Genomic DNA, 25,608 nt, shown 5'->3' on the forward strand with positions numbered 1-25,608 from the left:
TCTGCATTTGATTGTCCTCTCCCTCACCCTCTCCCTACCCCTCTCCCCCACCCCATCTCCCTACTTCTCTCTCCCCCTCACTCTCCCCCTTGCTCCCCCCTCTCTCGCTCTCTCTCTGTCTCTGTCTCTCTCCGTCTCTCTCGCTCTCTCTCTCTCTCCCCTGTCTATCTCGCCTCACCTCTCCCCCTCTCTTCCCCCTCTCTACCTTTCTCTCCCCTTCTCTACCCCCATTCTACCCCCCTCCCCCTCCCCCACTCCCCTCCTCTTCCCACTTCCCCACTCTCTGCCCCTTCCCTCCCCCTTCTCTACCCCATTCTACCCACTTCCCCCTCCCCCTCTCTCCCCCCCTCCCCCTCTCTCCCCCCCTCCCCCTCTCTCCCCCTCCCCCTCTCTCCCCCTCCCCCTCTCTCCCCCCCTCTCTCCCCCTCTCTCCCCTTCTCTCCCCCTCTCTCCCCCTCCCCCTCTCTCCCTCCCTCTCCCCCTCTCCCCCCCTCTCCCCTCCCCCCTCCCCCCAATAGGATTATCTATTTTCAGTCAGAAAAAGACAGTAAAATGGGCTAAGCTTTGTATTGAAGGAAAGCAGAGAGATTTAGGGATATATTTACGGTAACTGTCGCTGCCTGTAAGGAGTTTGTATGTTCTCCCCGTGACCTTGCCTGTTTCCTCTAGGTGCTCTTGTTTCCTCCCACATTCTAATGATGTACCAGTGGTTAGGTCCATTGGTCCTTGTAAATTGTCTCATGATTACACTAGGATTAAATTTGGGGATTGCTGGGCATTGCATCTCAAAGGGCCGGAAGAGGCTATTCCACGCTGTATGTCAATAAAATTTAATAAAATTAACCTTTAGATAGGTACTAAATGTTAATGGATTAACACTTCATCTCAGGGCCTGGCATTTAAAATAGTGGAACACTGAATTTAAAGAAAGTGTTGGAATTAATGAATTCTACGAATGAAGTATCAACATTAGAATCATTATAGCCCAGCTTTCGTGGAATGACAGACATGAAAAACATTGACTTGTATGTAGACAAGAGTCCTTTGCCGTGAAAGCATAAGGGATGCCATAATTAAAGTATATGAGAATATTGAAGGGTTAGAGAAAGGAACAAACATTTGCCTCTGGTGGGGAAATTCACAGCAAGGAGATAAAAGCTTAGAAGTTAAGTTCTGCAGTGGAAGGTGAATTAATAATACAGTAGATATACATACTGGACTATAAAACCAAAACTACTTTGTCCAGATCAGAGTTTATTTTTTATTGGCAAGACCATGTACATACGTAAATGGAACATAAGACAGACATTCTGACAAATGTTCTATTTGAATGGTAGGTGAAGTATGATGGACCGAATGGCCTACTGCTCATCATATGTTGTCTGACATATATTTCACAGTATTCCAAATGCAAGCAATTATCTTTGCTAAAATCACAAATGATTTTCCTTCCAGTAAATGCTGCCATGTTTTTTCAAGTATCTAATGTGTTAACTTTTTCAAACACCTTATTATTAAAGTTATTGACAACCATCTAATTTTGTTTTTAACAGTATAAATACTATCTGTGAATACATTGACCCGCAGGTCAAGTTTTAAAGAGTCATTGAGTCTTTAGTCCCTTTTGAAGATCAGCCTCTATTACACAGTCACAGCAGCAAAGCACAGCAGCCTTGACTCACTAACTGGAGACCATGCCACTGAATGTCAAGAAGCCACAGAGGTCACCTGATGCTTGTCTGTTCAAGTTGCAGCAGACGGCAAAGATGCCATCATTACCCAGCTGCCTGTCACATAAATTGGCAATTACAGCTGCTGCAGAGATGTGGAGCTCTGTAAATCAAGTGTTACCTCTCAATCCTGATGAGAGATATGAGAAGTAAATGAGACCATACAAGCTTGCTGAAAGCAGCTGACATGGTTCGTCCCAAATGCTGATACACCATGATGAAAGCAAACGAGGTTTGCTAATGAACTCATGAGAATAGAATAATGGAAATATGATAACTAATTCCCCTTTCTTCTCTTGTATTTTCTTGCAGAGCTCTGCGCATTCCAGTTTGGGAACTGGTTATTTTGTGAGTATGCATGCAAATTTGTAATCACTGTACATTTTCCTTTTTAAGTCATTATCCATTTCAGTTGTTTGGTATTAAAGCAGGTACAAGTAAAGAATTGTAATGATCCTTGGGGACTACTAGAGTAAATTTAATGCTGCAGCTTTGGTAACTTGAGGGTCATGGAATGATGCAAGACTTCCATTGCCTAATGAGGAAGGAATTGCAATTATATTGTCATTGTATTAACTTGCTGCTCCCCATTGGGAAGCCAGTGGCAAACAATATTGAAACTGTCAGTGTCATTTCTGGAATGAAATCTCATTAATATGCAGAGTGTATTCCGTTGGAACTCCAAATCTGATCTTGTTATTCAGTCTACTTACAATTCAACAGACTTTTTTTTTAAAGAAACATGCCACTAATACAGCTTAGAATGCGGATGCTGCCAAGCTGGTTAAAAAGACTATCGTGGTACTAAAGGGTAAATTTTGCACAGCACTTCTTGCATGACAGGGGTGTGAATCAAAGAAAATGTATCAACACCAGTGAGACAGGGTGTGTATAAACTCCTCTAGTGCTTGGGAATGTTTTTTTTTATTTCTGCTTGCTAATTACCGCCGTCAAGTAAGACAACAAATAATGCACAAACAGGAACAAATTTCTCATCCTGCTGAATTTATTTTGGAAATCTATGCATCTCATACATGACTATGTGTTTTCAATATAGAGTTATGCCAGGATTTCAGATTTGGCCTACAGCTCCCCAAACAACTGCTCAGGAAGACTACCTCAATGTTGAATGTGCAGTCTTATTACTGTCAGTTGACTGAAGTCTTGGACTTTTTAGAATATTTTCAAAATGTACCTGTCTGAAGCTGTCACGCCATACAATAACATGTTTCTGTGTTGAAGTTTTTTTCTAACAGAGAAGATTAGACAATTTTGTGTTTCATTAAGGGTCATTGCATATTAAGGCATGTAATGGTGAAGGGGCTCCTGTACCTCTAAAGATCATTATAAACATATAAAGTTAATGGAAGAGCCATTATATTAATACTGGAATCCATTTCTGCTGAAAGTAATGAACAGAATAGCAATGGTCATTATCACTGTTGTTCTGACAGCCACACACTGTTTTGGAACACTTGCCAGTCTCTCGTAATAAATGATTTAGTGGAGTTATTAGCTCCCTACAACTAATGTTGCTTCATAATAACTTTGTTACCTGGAGTGATATACTTTGAGAGCTTAAAATGCATCGCATGCATCGAACAAACTGATTCTTTTTGCTGGAATTGTTTGTTGTTTTGAATTTACCGTCAGAAAGGAGGTACAGAAGCCTGAAGGACACATTCAGCTTCTTCCCCTCTGCCATCTGATTCCTAAATGGACATTGAACCCATGAACACTACCTCACTATTTTTTCCAATATATCATTTCTGTTTTTGCACTATTTAAAATCTATTCTATATACTGTTATTTATTTCTTTATTTATTGCATATTATCATGTATTTCATTAAACTGCTGTTGCTAAGGTAACAAATTTCACGACACATGCCATTTATAATAAACCTGATTCCAATTCTGATTACAAATGTGGACCAAATATTTCATCTTAATTTGTGGGATTTCATCCAAAAATTATCTCCATTCCAGGAACAATTGGCATTATGACAGATGTTATTCATGCTTTTATACGTATCTTTAATATTTTTCATTGAAGGTAAAAACATTGAAGTCTTATCATATATCAGATCAAAGACAAGATAAAATGAAAGGAACCAGGTGGTCATAACTTATGAAAATATGTCTGCAGTTCATTCGGTCATTCAGAATTGACGTTCACGGAATAATGCAGCAGTGTGAAGAAGGACATTTGGCCACTGGTCTTTGTTTGCTCTTGACGAGTTGTCCGTTCAGAGCCTTGCTCTTTCCCTTTTTACTTCAAGTTTATATCCACTGTTCTTTTGAAAGCCTTTAAATTTTCCACCACTATTATGGCAGTGCTTTCTCAATCATAACAACCCACCACATTTAAAATGGTTTCTGCTTCTCATTACTGGACCTTTTGCCATTCATTTTAAATCAGAGTCCTTTCCTTCTGCCATTGAAAGCAGCTTCTAATTTTATAAATATAAAACATCCCTTCATCAGATCTCCTGTTCACAGCATTTGCTCCGAACCAGCCTTTCCAGCCTCTCCAAGTAACCAAGATCATTCATCCCTCGTGGTGTCATTCTGACAAAAAAATCATTTCCACAGTACATCCTCTCTGTGACCTGATGTCTATCCTCAAGTACAGTACCCAGAATTGGTTACAATATTGAGAGTGTCTTCCTTTGCCAGTTATACTCATCTGCTTTGGATTCTGTGGCCAAGGCACTGTTGCTGCCTGCAGAGGCATATTGGTCACTCTTTATGTGCAGGACCAGTGAGAGTTTTGTTTGAACACCCGCTGTTACTGAATAGTCATTTCAGTTGGAAAAATTTTTCCCACGTGTGCATTGTGAATAAAGGATATCAGGTAATACTGGGGACAGAAGAGGAGGGTTGCTGGCGAATCACGAATGAGAAAAGATAGGGATGGGGGAGTGAGTGATTTGTGTTATCTGAGTGGGGCAGGGGGAAGAGTGAGCGTATTCTGTATGGTCAAATTCAGGGATTTAGTATGTTTCAAAAAATGTCATAGTATATATCACCCAGTCTGAAGAAGCCATTCAGGTCACAACTTCTCTGCTTTTTGCCCTGTATTTGTCTAAACGCAGTCTCTTGACATCATTAGCATTATTTTGCCCATACTGTGGTATTTTATTAAATGTAGTTTTGTAAGTCCAACTTTTATAACATCATCTACCGCTCCGTGAGCAACCCTTTCCAGTAATTCATCAGCAAGCACAATCGCATTAGGCTGACCAGCCTGAAGTTCCTAGGTGAACCTTCTTCACACAGGAACTTCTAGTGGAGATTCACAAGAATGATCCCAGTAGTGAAAGAGTTAACAAGTGAAGAGCATTTGATAACTCTGCAACTGTACTCATTGAAGTTTAGAAGAATGAGGTGGGATCTCATTGAAACATTTCAAATGTTGAAAGGCCTTGAAAGAGTGGACACGGAGAGGATGTCCGCGACTAGAGGACACAACCTCAAAATAGAAAGATATCCCTTTAGAAAAGAGATGAGGAGGAATCTCTTGAGCCAGCGTGTGGTGAATCTGTGGAATTCATCGCCACAGTTGACTGTGGCGGCCAAGTCATGAGGAATATTAGAGTTTGAGAACTTGTTTTGTAATGGCATCAAAGGTTATGGAGAGAAGGTAGGAGAATGGGATTGGGAGTCATAATAAATCAACCATGATGGAATGGCAGAGCAGACTTGAAGGGCTGAATGGCCTAATTTTGCTCCAATGCTGAAAAGAGCATTATGGTCTCTTTTTGAACAGGAGTGCAATACTTCATCTCCTATTGTTATTCATAAATCTGAGGCAATTAGAAGTTTGCGGCCAGAACCCCCAGCAACCTAGCAAGGCATCATCTTGGTTGATTTTCTTTTAAACCTGCTGTTCTGCCTGTGAATGTACGATATGCTTTGTATTTTTTCCATTCCAGTTTCTGTGCTGCTTCCTCCTGTTTATCGGCTGTAGTGAATAAACTCTTAACCCAGAACCTCAGTCAATACAAACAATTCTGTGCCCCAATTAGCCGCATTCTTCCTTCAACTCCATTTTTTTTATTCATATACATAATGAAGATGTTTGGCTGCTTTCAGTATAGCCTACTGCACTCTCATTTGTACTTTCTGCTTCACTTTCATTCACATCAAAGAGATAATGGAAACATAGTTAAGATCTATATAAAATTTACATAACCTGGGCATATTTTTCAGAATTAAAGATTAGGGACAGTCAGACAGTTTATGTGATCTTTCTTGCTCTTATGCACCCTCTGTTTTAAAACTTATTTGATCTTGCATCAATGCCTAACCAAAACTATCAGGAATTCATAACTTAGTGTTATCTTTCATTGGGCTGAAATGGTGGTGCAATGTATTGGTTGAAATCCCAATGGTTCCTGCCTCAAATTATACATTTACTTCCATAAGCAGAACCTAACTCTTGAGTGTGTGCCTCAGTGGTCTGAGAGACAGGTGCTTGACTTTGTCATCCAGGCCTCCCCAGGCAGCAAAAATTGTCTGCTCGGAAGAAAGCCACTTTAAGCCGTAACTAAAGTGATCATTCCCTGCTTGCACCATATCTGGAGCCTGTCCAAAGATCTCAATTTAAACTCAAGAAGGTGAAATCACAGTTAATCTGATGTTCCCAATGGTTACAGATATTTAAGAAGAGATTTAACATTTTAGAGTTCGCTTAGCCTAATTCCCAATAGCTCGTACAGTCAGATTACTTCCCTTGGTGGCTATCCTTTCTGGATTCAGTGTAGCTGAAATTAAGTGAAGGATTTGATTAAGCTTTATAATTGTGTGCACTGCATACTAGTTCAAAGGATTCATGGCACAATCCAAACCTGCCATTGACTTGTTAGTTTACTTACTGTATTTAAGCAGATGTTGGATATTCATGAAAATAGCATACTTGCAAATAATTTCAAATGAATAAATTAGTGATTTCTCCACTTTATTTCCCCCTTCTTCAAGTCTTCTCTTTTCCCTCCACCCTTCCTAATACTGCCACATTTGAACTGTTCTGTGATAGATTTCAGATACATCATCCAAGTTGCCAGTTTACTCTGTGCCCTTAACCGGATATGATTTCAACTGACACTGGGTTCCAAGAGTGTAGTGAAGAAGAGGGTGAGTGGGTAGTGGCTGAGAACAGGTGGTGGGAGGATCATGGTAACAACTGTTCACCTAGATTGTTGCCTATTCTGCAGCAAGTTCAGAATGTCCAGGTCATTCATAGTTCTGTCTTAATTCAATATTGTCCAAATAGAGAACTCAAATATGAAGCTCGATGAGCTGTTTATTTGCTTTTACAAGATTAAACTGTGCCTCACCAAACCCCCACCTCATCTGGAGTTAATCTTACCGTGGTTTTGTGTGCAAGCCACATTTCAGTTCATGGGCAGATACAACCTCCTCTTCCATGATTAGTAAGAACATGGCAGGAGAGGCTACTAGAATCATGCGAGAGATGGGTAAAAAAGAAAAATCCATTTTTGGACAATCTTCCAAAGTTCAAGCGGCAGAATACCAGCTGAAAACAATCACCCCCTGACTATCAGGTGGGGAATACTGTACTTCTAAAGGCAATCAGAGATCACTGCTGGTTTCAGGGTCTAGAATTGATCACTAATGTCCCAGCACGTGCACTTCTGCACCACATCAGATGGTGTATCACTTTTCTAAGACTTTAATAAATCATTCTTAAATTAGTGAAAGACGTGTTACTCTATATATTTATGCATGTGATGGAGTATAACTTCATAGAAGTTTATTTCATTAATGTAACTGGTTTAAACTAGTCTTGATTGATACCAGTTGAAGCAACTGAGTTTGATATAAACTGTTTTTGAAGTAACTAATTTAAACTGGAACCTGTTGAAAGCTGGCCAGAACTGTTCAATCTAGTCTCTCTGCATCTCAGTGGAATTTTGTTTTCCCAGAAAGGTTGCCCTATTACACAAAGAGAGTATTATTTCTCACTGTTTTTACATTAGAAGCACCATAATGTAGACCATCTATTGTTACTATTTCAAAACAAGAACTCTCTATGGCTTTTTAAGCAAATCTTTATTCTGGTTTGGAAAATATTTGGAAGCAGTTAAGAAAGTTTTTGTTATGAAGGATAAGTTGCTTTGGAAATCAGCCGACTTACAACACAATCCACGTTTTCTTGTAAAGCATATGGAGAAAATAGAAAGCAGCTGTGCCTTGCTTGTTATATTTCAACAATATAAGTTTGGACATTTATTAAAAGCATATTTTCTTAGAGTTAAATTATATGTTTGATCCTAACAATAGAATTCACATTCCTGTCACTCCAAAATGTAAATGATCATTGGGAAAGGCTCTTTGAAGCTTGACGCTTTGTTCAATAGCTGACAGTTGCTGTGCCATCAAAGGTAGGGTCAGTCTACATACATACTCCATTGATTAGTGGTTGATCACACTCTTGGGTTGAGAGACACAGCCTTCAGCCAACTGTCATTCTTTGAGGAAGATCCTGTTAGTATGGTAGCCATGATCAACTGATGACATCTGTCTGGAGGCTAAAATTCTACAAAGAAGAAAACCATTAGTGATGTGGCAGGAGAGGCAGCTCGGTCCAGTTCAGAGCTTGATACCCACTGTGACCTGCAGTTATCCTGCACTATTTGTAGTGGCCACAGAACTGGCAAGCAGGAACTTTAGGGTAGATCTATTCATTGAAGTATTTTTGTTGATGTGGTATGTTCACTGATCACTATGCATGGCAAATTCTGTCCTCATCCTGTAATACTAGATCAGGTTCTTGATGTATTAAACATGAGTTTCTGGTGTGGATTTCACCAGGAGCTCACTGAAGAAAATTGTACAAGTCAGCTGAAAAACTGCAAAGGGCAGCATCCATTTGATGGAAATAAAAAGCAAATCTGTGTTATGTTTTGCTCTCCCTGAAATTCAACAATTTTCTATCATTCTTTTCTTAAGATACTCGTTCAAAAAACATATCTTTGGCCGTGCTTTTATTTACCTTCTTAGTAACTCTCTCAGTAGCTTTGTGCATAAAGAGCACTTTCAGCAACAAAGTCCTATATATACATTGTGGCATTTTATTTATAATGGTTTAAAAGTATTTCTTCTTGAATTTTCATCAAACAAGTAAGGTAGTGGGGATGTAGTAGTGGAGTGAAGGGGTCACAAATTGAGTCACTGGTCAAACAATTGCAAGTGACATATAGCCGTAATGTAGGGGCCATCTGTATTAGACCAATAGAGTCTGTAAGCAGGTGAAAGAGCAGCACAGCACTGTCCTTGCTTATTGGCTGAGAAAGCAAAGTATCTTGTGGCTTTGACATTCTAGATCACCTTTCTCAGAAGAGGCCATACAGTTGCCATTAGCTCAACTGCTGTGAAGATACTGTTATGAGTGGAACTGCTGGGAACAGGATTTGTGCAATTTTTAAGACTTCAGCCACACGTAGACTTGATCAATATATTGGAAGCCAACCAGATAGAGCACTGAAGAGGAACTAGGTTAGGAAAGCCAACATACCACAGTTCCATCCAATTATTTTCCTTCCAATACACTTGCTTCTTCATAACCAGAACACCGTGTCTAAAATCTACAAAGGAAATGACCATAAGATCATAATGTATAAGAGCAGCATTAGGCAATTCAGCTCTGCCATTGTTTACAGCTCTACCATTTGTTTATTAATCCCTGTCAACCCTAGTCTCCTGCACTCACTCTGTAACCTTGACAACCTTAGTAGTCATGAACTTACCAACCTTTACTTTAAATATACACAATGACCTCGCATCCTCAGCTGTCTATAGCAATGGATTCCACAGATTCACCACCATCTGGTCAAAGAAATTCCTCTCCTTTCTAAAGGTACATCCTCTTATTCTGATGCTGTACTCTGTGGTGCAGCACTCTGCCACTGCTGTAAAGATCCTTGCCGGGCCCACTTGATCTAGACCTTTCAATATTTAGCATATTTCAGTAAGATTCCCCCTCATACTTCTGAACTCCAGCAGGTACAGGCCGAGAGTTATCAAACATTCCTCATGTATTAGCACTCATCCCTGGGATCATTCTCATAAATCTCTTATCGACCTTCAACACCAGAACATCCCTTCTTAGATATCAAGCACAGAACTATTTACAATATTCCAGATGTAGTCCGACTGATGCCTTATAAAGCCTCAGCATTACATCCTTGTTTTTATATTCTAGTCCTCCTGAAATGAATGCTAATGTTGCATTTGCCTTCCTTACCACAGACTCAGCCTGCAAGTTAACCTTAGGGGCATCCTTCAAGAGGGCTCCCAAATCCCCTTGCACCAATGCCTTTGGAATTTCATCCTATTTAGAAAACAGTTATGCCTTTATTCCTTCTACCAAAAGGCATGAGCATACACTTCCTTTCACTGTATTCCATCAGCCACTTCTTTGCACATTCTTCCAATCTGTCCAAGACTTTCTGCAGATTCCCTACTTCCTCAACTCTACCTGCCCCTCCACCAATCCTCGTATTGTCTGCAAACCTGGCCACAAACTTTTCAATTCCATTATCCAGATCATTAACTTAGAACAGGAAAAACAACAGACCCAAAACTGACTAGTGGGGAAAACCACTAGTCTATGGCAGCCAACAAGAAAAGGCTTCTTTTATTCCCACTCTTTGCCTTCTGGCAGTCAGCCAATCTTCTATCCATGCTAATATCTTTGCTGTAATACCATGGGCTCCTATCTTATTTAGCAGCTTTATGTGAAAGTCCTGAAAATCCTAGTAGATAACATCCAGTAACTCTCTTTTGTCTATCCTGCCTGTTAGTTCCTGAAAGAGTTACAACAAATTTGACAGGCAAGTTCTCCCTTTAACATGCATGTCCAAATTTCCAGAAATCTTATCCTTAAAAATAAACTGTAGAATCTTACCTGTCACTGAAGTCAGGCCTATAATTTCCTGTTTTTTGCCTCCCTCCCTGTATGGACTGACATTTGCTATTTTCCAGACCTCTGGAAATATTCATGACTCTAGTGATTCTTGTAAACTTTTTATTAATGCCTCCACAAACTCTTCAGCTCCCACTTTCAGATCCCTGGGGTGCCGTCAGTCCAATCCAGGCGATTTAGCTACTTATGGACCTTACACCTTGCCAGGCACCTTCTCCTTAGTAATAATGAGTACACTCATTCTGCAAACCCCTCCCCCCCAACTTCTTTAGAATTTCTGTCATGTTACTAGTGTTCTCCACGGTGAAGATTGATGCAAAGTATTTATTTGGTTCATCCACCATTTCTTTGTTCTGCATTATTATCTCTCCAGTGTCATTTTTTAGTTGTGTGATATCCACTTTTCCCCTCTCTTTTACTCTTTATATATTAGAAGGAACTTCTAGTTTCCTCAATTATTATTTATGAATATTAATAATAATATAACATTGATAATATAATTGCAATATTATTATTAATACAATTCCCTAAGATTACATTGACAACATGGATTTGCCCTATTGAATTTACTTAAAGCCAAGATCATTGCGTTCTAAGTTGTTCCAATTCACAGACCATCCTGATATGGACACAGGTCGCCATTCTGTTGTTTTTGCAGGATCATTGCCATAGAAGTCGCTCCCCAGCCGCCACTCAAACCCCATCATCACAAGGCGTCTGGTGGTTCAAGGAGAAATTCCACAGCCATTTCCTAAAGGATGGCAGTAATTATGGCTTTGTTGATCTTGAGAACAAACCAAAGAAACTTTCTATCTAGAAGTCAGTCACAGCTTTAACAATCTGTTTTGTGGTTTGGTTCCTGATGTTTTCATTTACTGGCTACATGAGGAGGTAGTGATATGCAGTTGACTCTTTAAAAAGCATGGTATTTTTCCTTTATTTCACTCATACCTAAAGCTGAAATTCTGACTCATTTTGTGTACCTCAAGAATAATTCTAAGATCTGACTTTAATTATGTTGCTTGTTATTTAATTCAATATCCTTTGGAATCTTTATTATATTGCATTCAGATGTCACTACAAAGTCCAGGATATATTTAATCCAAAACACAGTAAAATATCATGCATAACCTTTCAGTAATATCTAACTTTATTTATTTCCAATCTCTTCGTGCTGATCAATCATAACGAGACATGGTTTGTCCCCAACTTGCGGAGTACAGATAAATGGTGGGATTGCAAAGTACATTGGGAATGTGCACGTACGGAAAGGGAATTGAAAATAGGTATGATGGTAATAAGGTTATTGAGTACACTGGAGAGTGCACTTCAGGAACATTGTGTCGGACTGGGATGAAGATAGCTTCAATCTGTCATTGACCCAGAGCAGAAGTCCGCTGTGGGGAAACTACTGTCTTTCTTAAATAATACTTTTAATAAGACTTATACTTCTTAATAAACTCATGTATTTTTTCCACTCATTGGCAGAAAGTAGTATAGCAGCTAAACTAACGGTTTATCACCTACTCATTTTTCATTGCCTAGGTATTAGCATGTTACCCATGTGATCTAATTGTTTTAGTTGCATAGCCTATTAATTAATTCATCTCTATCCAAGGAAATTTCTTTATCTTAGCTAAAATTGACATATTTTTGAGAAGCTCCTTCTTTTATTCCTTTACCTTACACTCCTTAGTATTAATTCTCCTCTTAGCATTGTTTCTCAGCTCTTTATTTAGTTTGATTAGTATTTGTATGTTTGTTTGTACTCTAAAATAAACTGTAACCTTGGAATTAAGACTGCTCAGCACTTTTGACTCCCAGAAGAACCCTGAGGATCAGAAAGTAGATAGAGATCCAACATCACTAACACGCCCGTTTGCTGGCATCTTTAAACTGAACAGTGATATAGGGGGAGTCATAAATGACTTAAGGCAGCACAATGGAGCTGCAATGGTCTGGTTTCAATCTTAACCTTGGGTGCTGTCAGTGTGGAGTTGCACAGTCTCTTTGTGGGTTCCTCCCACATCCCAAAGGCACGTGGGCTGGTCGGTTAACTCGTTGCTGTAAACTGCCCCTTGTGTGGAGGTGAGTGGCAGAATCTAGAATTTAAATATAAATGGAGATTCATGCAGTTGAGCAGTTAATGTTGGGGAAGACGCAGTGGGCTGAAGATCCTGTTTCTATGCTTTATCTCACTATGACTATGATTTATTTATTTACTGAGATACAGTGAGGCATAGGCCCTTCTGGCCCTTTGAGTCAGATTTGCCCTGATCCCAGGGAATTGAATCCAGGTTGCCTGTTCTGTCTGCATTGTCCTAACCACTAGGCTATTGTACCACCCTACGTTTTGTTTCTGTCACTTCCACAATTGGAGAAGAGAAAAAAAGAGACCTTTCAGTTCATTAAATCCACCATTACTCTCACTAGAACAAGGTCATCATGTGCTGATCTTTTTCTGTCATTATGCAAATGATTTTCCTTCAAGTTCCCAGTTTAAAAGCCTGTAGAAGCAGTGAGCTCCTGGTCACAACCAATCTCTGATAATATAATGTTCTCCTCACATTCCCCTTGTAGTTTTTGAATCTACATCCTGGGTTCTTCAATCATCCTTTAGATTAGGTTAGATTAGATTATGAGGACACTCAGTCCTCGTTTATTGTCATTTAGTAATGCATGCATTAAGAAATGATACAATGTTCCTCCAGTATGATATTGCAGAAACACAAGGCAGACCAAGACTAAAACTGACAAAAACCACATAATTATAACATACAGTTACAACAGTGCAAAGCAATACCGTAATTTGATAAAGAACAGACCATGGGCACGGTAGGAAAAAAAGTCTCAAAGGCGCGATAGCCCCATCGTCTCACGCAGACAGTAGAAGGAAGAAAAGCTCTCCCTGCCATGAACCTCCAGCACCGCAAACTTGCCAATGCAGCACCCTGGAAGCACCCGACCACAGCCGACTGAGTCTGTGCGAAAACTTAGAGCCTCCGACCAGCCCTCCGACACCCGAGTACCGAGCACTTCGACCCCAGCCCCTGCTGCCAAGCAACAGGCAAAGCCGAGGATTCGGGGCCTTCCCCTCCGGAGATTCTGGATTGCACAGTAGCAGCGGCAGCGAAATAGGCACTTCAGAAGTTTCTCCAGAATTGATCTATTTATTTACCTTATCTGAACCCATTTTTGTCATGCACACCTCAATGAAATCTCTTCTCACTGTTTGTGGTTTGTATGAAATGTAGCAGGTATAGAAATGAAACAATCCTATTTACATAAGAGATGAAGTGGTTGACAAAAACAAATATGTTTGACATGTACAGCATGTGAGTTGTGGGAGATGTATTGCGTTTCATAATCTTGTTGGAGCTTTGTGAATGAAACCTTCATTTCTGTTAATGATGGGACAGTCATGAAATTGATGTGTAACAGGAACCTCACAAGGTTTTGGCAGAGACAAGGCTCTGGTGTATTGATTTAACTATTTAAAGTTTTATAGCAAATGTATATCAAAGTGAGAATTTAACCGCATAATTTAATCATTGGAGAAAAGAAATTAGTACAAAGAAACTATTTAAACTGCATAAATCCACTTTCTCAGCACTTTAATATAAAATGTGTTCATCTTGGTCAAATCGATTTAAGTCTGTTTTATCTCTCACTAAACTATGAATGTGAAATTGTCTCCAATTAATTATACTTATTTTTCTTCCTTTTTTTCTGTCAGTAGTGGTAACATTTATAACAACTGGTAACTGACAACAGTTAAAATAGCCATAATCCATATATAATGGTGCAAAAAATATTGGGGATGCCAGAAGTATGAAATATGGAAACTCTTAGTGTAAGCAACAGCTGTGGAGAGAAGAAGAATTAGTATTTCAGTCAAGTCAGGTAGCTGGGTTATGTCTGAGATGTTACTTGGTTTAAACAATGCATTGGTAAAGAAAGAGAATCTGGAGGAAAGAACAAAAGGAAGGTTTGTGTTGGATAGAAGGGAGTTAAATAATGCTTGGTGTGCATTCTGACTGGCAAACTCTGTGTGGTTGAGATGAGAAAGTAGAATTTTTTCAGCAAAAGATGGAAGTTCATAAAACAGTATGTTTGTTTTTTCCCCCATTTTAAGGGGTTTGGTATCATCAAAAATCAGATCAGTCAATTATAAAACCAGTTCCTCAATTCCTAATAAATATTTCTGAGTACCAGTCCTCTTCCTAAAATCTCAACAACTGACTTGTATTTCAATGCTGTCAGTATTTGCTTCAGAAATATGGCTCTTTTGATCATCTGATTACCTTGTTTTTTCAAGCTGCCCAGTCTTGTCTGGCTGAGAAGCTGTCAGATTCCACACTCTTTCATCCTTTACAGCATTAGAACTGCCTGGGGAACCAAGGATCAGTAGGGGGGAACATATGGCCACTTGCCAATGTTAGTTGGCTTCCTTTCTTCATCCACAATGTACTTGAGAACCTGCAGAACTCATCATACCTATAGCCTTAGAATGACATATTACTATCTAAAAGAATAGTCACAGATTGTCTGTGTGCTTAGTGGACTGTCAGAGATGACAGCTCCAGAATTTTGATCTGACAAGCACACCAGCATAAAGTAAGGTTTTGTTTTCATGATGCTGAGGTTCTGTTGTGATAAGATTTTTTTTAGGTGAAAAAAGCTAGTTGGGACTGGACACAGATTTGGACAGTTTGCTGACAGTCAATAGTTTTTCAATAGTTGATGTTGCTTGTTGCATTGTACATAACATCCACTGTGCCCACAGAATAATTGAATCCAAGCTGTCCATTGGTTTTTTCACTGGGAGGTGATGGTTGGGGAGAATGCTGGTGATGACCCTCCTTGTGACAGAGAGCAAGGGGACTGCTCTGAAGTTCCTGCAGTCTGACGTCTCCTTTCTTGAAGGTGGTCACAATTATGGGAGCTTTGAGGTCTCCAGCCAACCTGAATCAGAATCCGAATCAGGTTTTTGTTGTGAAATTTGTTGTTTTGCAAAACACACCAGTTGCTATGAATTACAAAATAAATAGGTGATGTAAAGACAAATATCACAGTACCAGATTGTCCTCTGGCAATAAATGTTCCAGGTGAATTGTTGGAAAATGTTGACCACTTCCATGATGTGGGGAGCCAATCCTCAGAGAAGGCAGATATTGGTGATAAAGCTCATTATCAGCTTCAGTGCTCTATCACTAACTTTGGTCAAATGAGGAAATGGATAGTTGAACATCAAAACAAAACACGTTCTCCCAAGAATGAGACCTGGTCTACCTATAGCGGGCACCTTAGTACTGCTGCAGCATTCACCGCAAAATCCTCCCGAGTTTTCTGGAAGGAAAACCAAGCATCAGTGTCTTCTCATAGACTCTTGTCTCTTGAGTCAATTACTCTCTTTCCATAGACGCTGCCTGGCCTGCTGAGTTCCTCCAGCATTTTGTGTGTGTTGCTCGGATTTCCAGCATCAGCAGATTTTCTCTTGTTTATCAATGTCTACTCTCCAGCCAAGATCGCCAACTTCAAGGCCCTAGCTACACCCAAGTTGGCTCCACTGAGCAAGCTGTGACCTACACCTGTAGAACACTGGATTCCCAAAACAGACACTCTATTCCAAGCTCTATTATGAGAAGAGATTGACAGAGGAAAATATTCAAGGGTGTGTTCGAAGTCACACTACTCTTGTTAATCCCTAGTCTGCAATAGTTTACATTGAAGAAGGACCATTAAGAATGATATTTGAATCTCGAGTCCTTGCATTGGGAGGACAGTTGTCCCCTCACAAGCTATGCCTTACAGGTACCTTTTGCCTCGTCTGTGGAAGATTCTGTCCTCAGCACAATTGCCTCACCTGTTGCCTCAAAGCCCATTTAGGATGAATGGAAGCAAGTCATCCTCAACCTTGAGGGACTGTCTCATGAATGTATTTGCAGCAGTATGTGTTTATTTTCCATCAATGTAGTACAAAGATAATTGTGAAGAAATTCATCCTCAATCAGTGTGAATGAATTTTGGAAGCAGAATGCAACACTTGGCCACTGACCTAAGACAATTTTAGGTAAAGTATATTGAGTTTTATGCAAGATAAGATTAAACCATTATTGCTTTGGTTTCATTTTGATACTACAGAGATTAATCACAAACCTGGAGAGAAAAGTTTGTCTTGTTTTAGTAGTACTGTACATTTTATCCTAAGCTGCCCTGCCATTGTCTTACATTATGAAAATTGAATTCTATAATAAATTTTTGAACCTGAATATGTGGGAGGTGAGTATAGCTGGTGACCAAACTTGTGTATGTGTTTAGTGCTAATAATCAAAGGCAAATTTCTGTCTGCCTCAGACTGGGACTCGTGTTATGGGTGGAAGGGATGTCAATATAGACTTTGTAGCTTCTGACCGTTCACTGAACTAACAGAATTAACAGGGTTTATTGAACAAGCTTGGTTAATTCTTGCCCTTGTACACACTGGAGCCTTTTGTCCATAAAGACAAATACAATGCAATTAATTAAATTTACCTCAAAGGAAGGTTATTCATAACGTCACTAAAAAGCTATGCATTCAGCATTTACTTCCTGTAAATATCACACTACTTCTAACATCTTCACCACTACACTTTATGAGAAGTACCATTATTGTAAAAGAGCAACAAATCTTCTGATTCAGAAGCTCTGGTAGAATATATTAGATATAAAATTATATGAATACTCTTTATACATTACTGAACGCTTTCAATAACTTGACACCGCATTCCATATATCTTTTCCACATTGTGGTCGAAGATATAATGGTGTTAAAAATAATGAAAGGTTAATCTGAATCAGAAGTCTAAGGTTTTAAGGCTTCAGGCATCATAAATTGATTTTTCCAAAGGACTTAATAGCTGCTTATAACACTGCTGTAACATGCACTTAGCAGGGTATTGATTTTGAGTCCACGAATTACTTTGTGTACTACAGATGGCTTGTAAATTTTTCTGTCGCTGCCTGGATTTGAAAGGAAATGGATTCCATGGATACAGTTAGTCATCTAACAGTGCATGCATAAAACAGTTACACAATGTTTTCTGATCTGCTTTTGTGGTTTCTTTTTGTGTTTATTACATGGAAAAAGTAATCTATTAATTTGTTTGTAGTTAGTAGCACAGTCTAAACATTACCTCAGGCACATAGTGAAACATCAAATATCTTCAAGTGCAGTCTTGAAAAAGAGACTTGACTATTCATTTCCATAGATGCTGCCTGACCTGCTGAGTTCCGCCAGTATTTTGTGTGCGTTGCTTTGGATTTCCAGCATCTGCTGAACTTCTTGTGTTTATCCATTTCTTTGTACTGAGACCTCACTACCTCATAACACCGGCACCAACTCTGCAATGCCGAAAATGGTTGTCACTTGGAAAAATTTTGAGGCTCCTGACAATCGTTAATTCTCGACACTTTATGCCTCCTGTCATTGTTCCTTTAGGTCTCCTGTTCTTGTTCCTAGAGGTCAATGCATGTTTTTTTTAAGTTGAGGAAAATTAAATGGGCTGTGTGATTAGGTAAGGCCATATTACCAGCAAGGACCTGCCAATCAAAAAATTACATAACCATGGATATTTCTTTACTTTTGCTAACATATACCTCTCTTAAAACCTTACAATGAGATACCTGTTTATTCTGTTCTGAATATAATTCACATAACTAAATAAGATAATTAATGTATAGTTGGTGATGAAGTCTTCATAGTTTACAAACGTACATTAAAATGTTATCAATCTAGAATTTGCAATAGCATTAATGGTTTCACTATAAAATGCCCTGAAATCCTCCATATCGTTATATGTTTGAATGAGATCACACCACACCATTGAGGGCTTGGAAAGATCTGGTTTTATAATGTGTGTACATTACAGTTTTCTCACATGAATACTTGAAAACATGAAATTTCATTTTTTAGTGTTTATTTATGAGCTTCTGTGTTCATTTATATGTTCCACTTTTTATTCAAAATTTTAATAATAAAAAAATTAAAATGTTACTGAGAAGTTGTTAAGTGTTTTGCAGCTTGTTTGATTGGCTAGTCAGATAATTTGATGATGTCATAGTAGCCAGCCAATAGGGATGGACTGTGTGCATTCCACATCTCAAAAGGCTTTTTAGGCCTTTGTAGCAGATTCCCCTCAAGGTCAGCAGGAAGTGTTGTTGCTTACCACCAACCATGATTTCTACGACTTAAGTCACGTGAGGCATATGGCTTAGGTACCTGAGTGAACTAATTGACAGTTTATTTTCTTTGATACAGAACTACCTGTTACAATTTTGTTTTATAGTTGTGGCATTTTGTTTCAAATGTAAAAATGCCTTTGGATTTGATCAGCTTTAGTCATATTTTGAAACAGTAAGATCAATATATTTGAAAGTAGTTCATTTAATTGAGGCTTTTATTGTACTAACAGAGTCATTCATCTTCCACCAGCTGTAAATCCCTCTTCATGTCCAAATTAGTATTTGTCCTCAAGCCTTTTGTCAACACCAGGGGGGAATCCTATAAACATACCATATATTTCAAAATCTCATGGCTCATGAATAGTATCATAGGTGATGGACAAGCAATAGGAACAGCATGCTCACAGATGCTGTCCTCTTTGTCTGCAGTTCTTGTTAGTATGAGAAGAAAAGAGGCTTTCAATATGCAATAATTTCTGATTTGCAGTCAGCATAATGCTGCACTGATATAGGTTAAAATGCATACTGATTCAAACTGATCTGCTGTATCTTGATACTGACCCTAGCTTAACCTGTGGCACAGATGCCATTTAAGATATTCCAAAGTACTGGGATGTATTTCTGGATTAATAATTACCAGGTCTTTGCTCTACTTTTCAAAACTTCTCAACTCTTTCAACTCTACTATTTCCAAACCTGCTTCTTCTCCAACCTATTAATGGAGACTCATCCAACATCAGCCGATGGGCGGGGGTACTCTCCCAACACCAACACTGGCCTCTTGATGGTGGAAACCTTAAAATGTCAGTCTGTTGAGAGTTTACTTTCCTCCAAAAATAAACTGATGTTGTAAGAATCTTACCTGCAGAGGCTGATGTTGGAGTCCATCGATGGAAAAAGTTTCCAGCACCAGCCTGTAGGTGAGAAGGATTCTTTCAACACCAGCTAATAGATGTGACAACTTTCCCAACAGTAATCAATTGCTGGACACTCTTCTAACACTAACGTATTGATGGGGAACTTTCAGAGTGTCCAAGGACCACACTAAAATTTACTTCCTGAATCTCTTTGGTTAGCCACTTTTCTGTCCATCCTCAAAAGCTTCTTGACAACATACCTCCCTCACTTTGCATTGGCTGTAAACCCTCTCTTAGTTCTTCTGATTGCTGTCTTCTGATCTCATTTATTTTGCCTCAATATGTTTTGTCATCCAAAAGGACAGACTACAGAATCACATTGTTCCCATTAAAGTTATATTTTCCTCACAGAATTCAGGGAGTTCAGTAGTCACTAACAGATATCCTATTTGGGTTCTCTATTGTCATGGAAATGGTGGTCACCATAAACAGCAATTTGGTTATTAAAAAAGATCTGCATTCAAATACCACCTTTCCCAACCTCAAAATGTCTAAATGGATTGCACAGTTGTTGGAATACTGTTGTGTTAACAGGAAAAAAATCAGTGTAGCAGGTTCCAACAAAACAAAAGGATCATGAGTAGATAAGCTGTTTTCAGCCATCTCTGAAGAATAACTATTGGTCTGAGGATGCATTACTTTTTAAGAGTCCTTCACAGCCATCTGAGTGAGTGGATGGGTCCTCCGTTCCATGAGACGACACCTCAGGCAGTGTAGTGCTTCTTCAGTACCTAACAGAATGTCAGACCAAATTTTTTTTCAGAGTTCAGACTGGGATTTAAAACACAACTTTCAACCATGTTAAAAGTGCAATTTACTAACCCATTTGAATACTTGCTCACAATAACCAGCAAGCATTGTACCATGTCGTGTTTCCCATTTCAAGACATCAGATGCCTCAATGTAATGAATCTTGAATCTGCTACCTCCTACCTTGGAAAAGAGAGTGCTACCAAAATGAATGGAACTATAGGAATAATGACACCCCTGTAATGCACACCAGAAGTCCAGTAGCTTAGGTTAGGGTTGTGGGATAGACTGGTGTTTGCTGTTCAGTCCGATCGCTTTTCAGGTTGCTATACATTTTGCATAATATTAAGAAGCAGATTAACCCAGAATTGTTTTTCTTGGAGTCCTTCTGTGCGCTGTTAGTCCTGTCAATCATTCAAAAGTGAAGAAATCCACAGGCAATGTCGTTCTACTAGTTGTGGCCGCTATTTTTTTTAAAAAATGAGGAAACCATAATAGGTTACTGCCACTAACTACTCTGCTTTCTTATAATGCTGATTCCACAGAGGCTTAATGGCCACAGTCTACTGCAGAAATAACTCACCCATTCCACCCCCTATAGATTTTCATTTCAGATCTTTGATGAAAAGATTCCCACAATTTCCTAGCAGCAGACACTGGCTATCTTCCCTGACGAGCGTGATGCCTGTAAATCAGGTCCTTGGCAGATTCGTCACAGCAGTCTATCTAATTTCATGTTGCCTGTGTCACTATGTCATTTCACGATAAGCAACAGTCCATCACAAGAAATCCATTTTCAGGAACAGTATTTATCGGGTAACCGAAATAATGATCTTTTTAAAGCCGTGTAAAGCTGCATTAAAAGGAGATTTTAATTTTTTTGAAAAATTTTCAATTTCAATAATCAATGTGGTGCTGCTGGTAGAGATTTGACTACATGAGAGAGTGATATGATTAAATACTCACAGGTTTGCAAAGCTGCCTTAATTCAACCAGCTCAACCCTGCACGTCCGCCCTTTGAAATGTCCAATGCCTGTGGCATTTTCAATTCAAATGTATTCAGAACTTTGGATCACATTTAGTCTTGAAAGTTCTATCATTCTGCCTGGATTTTTCCTTTGGAATTGCTGATTGTATTTTCTCCTCCTGGGCTACTCGCTTGGAATTGCCTGACAGATTTACCATTGTGGTGTTGGGAAGCTGTCACTGCTCACCTCTGTCTTAATAACAGGAGCAGACTCTGAGTACCTACACAATTATTTAGTGACAGATTTGGTCAGCTTTGAAAAGTTGTCATTGGGCATGGGTTAAATTCGGTCAGACCAGCCCTTTATAAATACATTTAAAAAGTCATCATCATTGACTTCATTCTTGGCTGGGACACATATTTATTAGCAAACCTGAAGAGGTCTAAAAGGAATGAAATAAACATACAAGATCTGGAAATACTCTGCAAGTCAGACAGCGTCTGTGGAGAGAGAAATATGTGTGATGTTTAAGGTCAGTGACCTTTCAGCAATGCAAAAAAAGGGAATGAATATGTTATGTTTTGTAACTTCAAAACATTAAATTAATTCAAGGAAACATGTGAGAAGTCTGAAATACAGAAGAAACTTCTATTTTACTTTTAGCAAGGCCCGCATGTATCATGTGGTAATGTGATGACGTATGCAATTAACATATTTTTACTTATAACCCATAGTGAATTATTTAAAGGATCAAGACTGCTTAATCAGCCTATATATACACGCATACAAGATTACAAAAATATTATTGAAATATTAAATATGCAACAGAAGACATTTTAAGTTGCAGAGAAAGATGAGGTTAGAGTGAGAGATCTGAATAAAAGGATGTGAATGAAGGTACGGAATAAAATCGATACTGAAACTGTGTGTACCTAATACAGTTGCATTTCCAGACAAAACACCTCTATCATAATTTTTCAAGCTAAGAAGCCGCATCCTCGATGCATCAAGAAAGAGGAGCTGAAAATGAAGATTGACACAAATTCCATGAGGGCAAATTTTTATTCTGTACGCCGGTTTTGGAATTGATTAGTTAATTCAGTGAGAGGGTATTTTTTTTTATCCCAACTGCTTGTAACATGGAGGTCACTTCTGCTGCAGTTGCTGGAAATCTGAAATAAAAAAGAGTGCTGGAAATAAACAGCAAGTTGGGAATCATCTCTGGGGAAAATAAAATTGATAAGCATTTGTCAAGTCAGGTGATGAATGAGACCAAGAGAGAGGGAGGTTAAAGCAAACAAAATTTGGGTAATTCCTTCCAGTGATATCTCCTTCAGACAAGTCAGTTGCAATTAACAAACCTCTCACACGGACACCATCTGTGTCACTCAGTCTCAACTGGCCACAACCATATCACAGCTATCTCCTTGTTTTCTCAATCCATCCCTTTTCTCTGGAAATTAAATCATGTTTGATTTCTAACTTTTCCTAGTTCCAATGAAACATCATTGACCTAAAATGTCGATTTAATTGCTCCCTTCACCAAAGTGGCCTGACCTCCTGAGTACTGAAGCATTTTCTATGTTTATTTCTGATTTCCAGTGTCTGTACTTTTTGTCTTCCTATGATGAAAGTGAGGCTTGGTGGCAGCTGTAAGTGGGTCAGACAAGTAGACAAGTAAAGGGAGCGATTGTGAGTGCAATGCCCACAAGGGGAGCTAAAAGTCTTTCTAATGCCTGACTAGTCTGCCAAAACATGATGGGACCTGACTGGATGTGGCAAAGTCAGAATGGCTATCCCAAACATTATTCAATCTGGGTTTAGCTTGTATTTGGTTCAGTTGTACATCAGATTGCACTCAAATTTTATCATGTAGTTATGGAGACTTCCAATCCCTTCTCTTCAACTCTGTAGATCATATCTTGCCCCTTGACTGCCAATATTATCTGTAAGTTTCCACATGTGAGCAAGCCATGACCCCTCTCTGAGTGAAAAATGAGGAAACCTTCTCTTAAATGACAATATCTAGCACATGTTCAATAGCATTTTCTCTCCTTTCACATACATTGTGGGAAGACTTAAATTTTTATAGTACTTTCTTTGACCTCTGATGTCCTAGAGCATGGAAGCAGTCTCCTTATCACACCACATTTGCAATGACCCATTTACCTCTTTTCTCAACTGAAAACCCTTCTATCAATCCATACTTGGCCAATTAACCTACCAACCAGTACCCCTTCAGCCTCGGGGAGGAAATCAGAGCACCCAGGGTTAACCCGCATGGTCTCAAGGCGCACCCAAGATTAAGTTTGAACCCATGTCACTGGAGTGCAGGGTAGCAATTCTAATTGCTGGGCTGCTGTACCATCCTCATTGTGAATGCTGGTTATTGAGATAATAGCAGAGACAATGGAAAAACTGAATCTGAATGTACAGTGGATTCTGGTTTACTGTGGCACACCGGGACCAGTTCATTTTGGTCCAATTAAGTGGCTGTCCCATTCAGCTGATGTTTCATAGAAGTAGTTATAAAGGTATTAAAAATACAAACTACCATTTATATGAGTAACAAATTATTTATTTCAATGAAATACAGAACAAATCTTAACACAACCAATACTACTACAGTACTATGAAACTGTATATTAGTTCCTAATAATTATTGACAAAGGAATCCAGTGTACATTGCTGTGTTCTTTTGATTGACTGTAAATGAACAAAGTCACTACAGATACCTAGTGCAGATTTATGGCCATCCTGCTTGAAGTAGTATTGTAATCCAACAATAAAATATCCTGGCATTCTGAGCTACCTCAAGTTCAAATGTTTTTGATGATTGCATCCTCCAAATCTTCATTTTCATTGTAACATTCAAGATAATTGTCAGTACCTTCAAATACAAAAAATTATCAAAATCAGTGTTATCAGCCCAAATGGACAACATAACAGAAGCACACGCAACTGATGTTACTTAAAACCTGTTTGTTCTCAGCACGCCTAACAGCCACAGAAGCTGATACTAGCTAGAAACTGTTCAGCAACAGGCCCTTGTCCCAATTAAGTGACATAGTGTTTCAAGTTGTTATGAACCAGCAGCAATAGATATGAAACTGAGACAGGGTTTATAAACAAACCACGAGATTTATTAACCTCTGCTCAAAAACATTGAAAAATAAACAAACGACTAACTTCACCGGAAGTTAACAGCTAGGGGACTATATGGAACAAACAGTCAAATTTATAAACTGTTCTTAATGAGCTCTCATCCAAGCACAGACTTAAAGTGATATATTCAAAAGTCCAAGTGATTTATACAGTCATTAAGGAGAGACTTCCCCGAAACAACGATTCCTTCGAAGTAATGACGAATCTGCTGAAAACAGCTGTAAGATGCCTTGTCCAAAGAAACCACGAAGAAATAAAGTTTTCTAAAGGAACTGACCTTTTGGCTGGAGGGTGGTCACTGCACAAACCTTCCCAACCTTGCAGGGGTGTAACTCAAATGTGCGTGCCACAATTCATGAACGAAAATTCAAAAAGGTCGATAATTCCCAAGGCGCCGAAGGACGTTAACTTTACCCAATCCTTTGGGTTTGGATAACACTGGTAATGTCTTCACTCTCCGAATAAAGCGAAAATAAATGTGCAACAAACAAAACCGGTGGCATTTCCGAAACATCCGACCGACAACAACAACGTTGCGCCAAAAATAAAAATCAGAATGTGTCACAGCGGCGGGTTTTTCTTTTATACCATGCCATCACGTGACATCACATCACCCTGCTATCATGAGACAATTACATCATGCCCATCATGAGATAATGACATAATGCTCACAAGATAATTACATCATGTCCACGGGATATGTAACAAAATAACCAAAACAGAATCCGAGCAATTTTGTCGATTAGTTTTTGTTTTTTAAGAGTCATCCCAAGTACAGTAAATGTCTGCCCCAATGGCCCAATTAACTGGAATCCACTGTATTTTTAAAAAATAGAGTAGTTCTCAGAAGGATGTGTGTAAAAAGCTGATTTTTGTTCCAAAAATTTTTTTGTTAGAGGAGAG

At 39.0% G+C, this 25,608-nt stretch overlaps 1 protein-coding gene across 11 annotated transcripts in view; it reads left to right on the forward strand.

Moving 5' to 3' along the window:
- auts2a (activator of transcription and developmental regulator AUTS2 a) overlaps positions 1-25,608 on the forward strand; it is a 1,205,197-nt gene that overhangs the window by 574,376 nt on the left and 605,213 nt on the right. For all 11 annotated transcript variants that reach the window (XM_063031901.1, XM_063031894.1, XM_063031893.1 and 8 more), the window contains one exon: positions 2,043-2,078. In XM_063031901.1, coding sequence (XP_062887971.1) covers positions 2,043-2,078 — 36 coding nt within the window. The remainder of the gene's footprint in view (positions 1-2,042; positions 2,079-25,608) is intronic.

This window comes from Mobula hypostoma, chromosome 23 (genome assembly GCF_963921235.1).
Source record: "Mobula hypostoma chromosome 23, sMobHyp1.1, whole genome shotgun sequence".
Lineage (NCBI taxonomy): Eukaryota > Metazoa > Chordata > Chondrichthyes > Myliobatiformes > Myliobatidae > Mobula > Mobula hypostoma.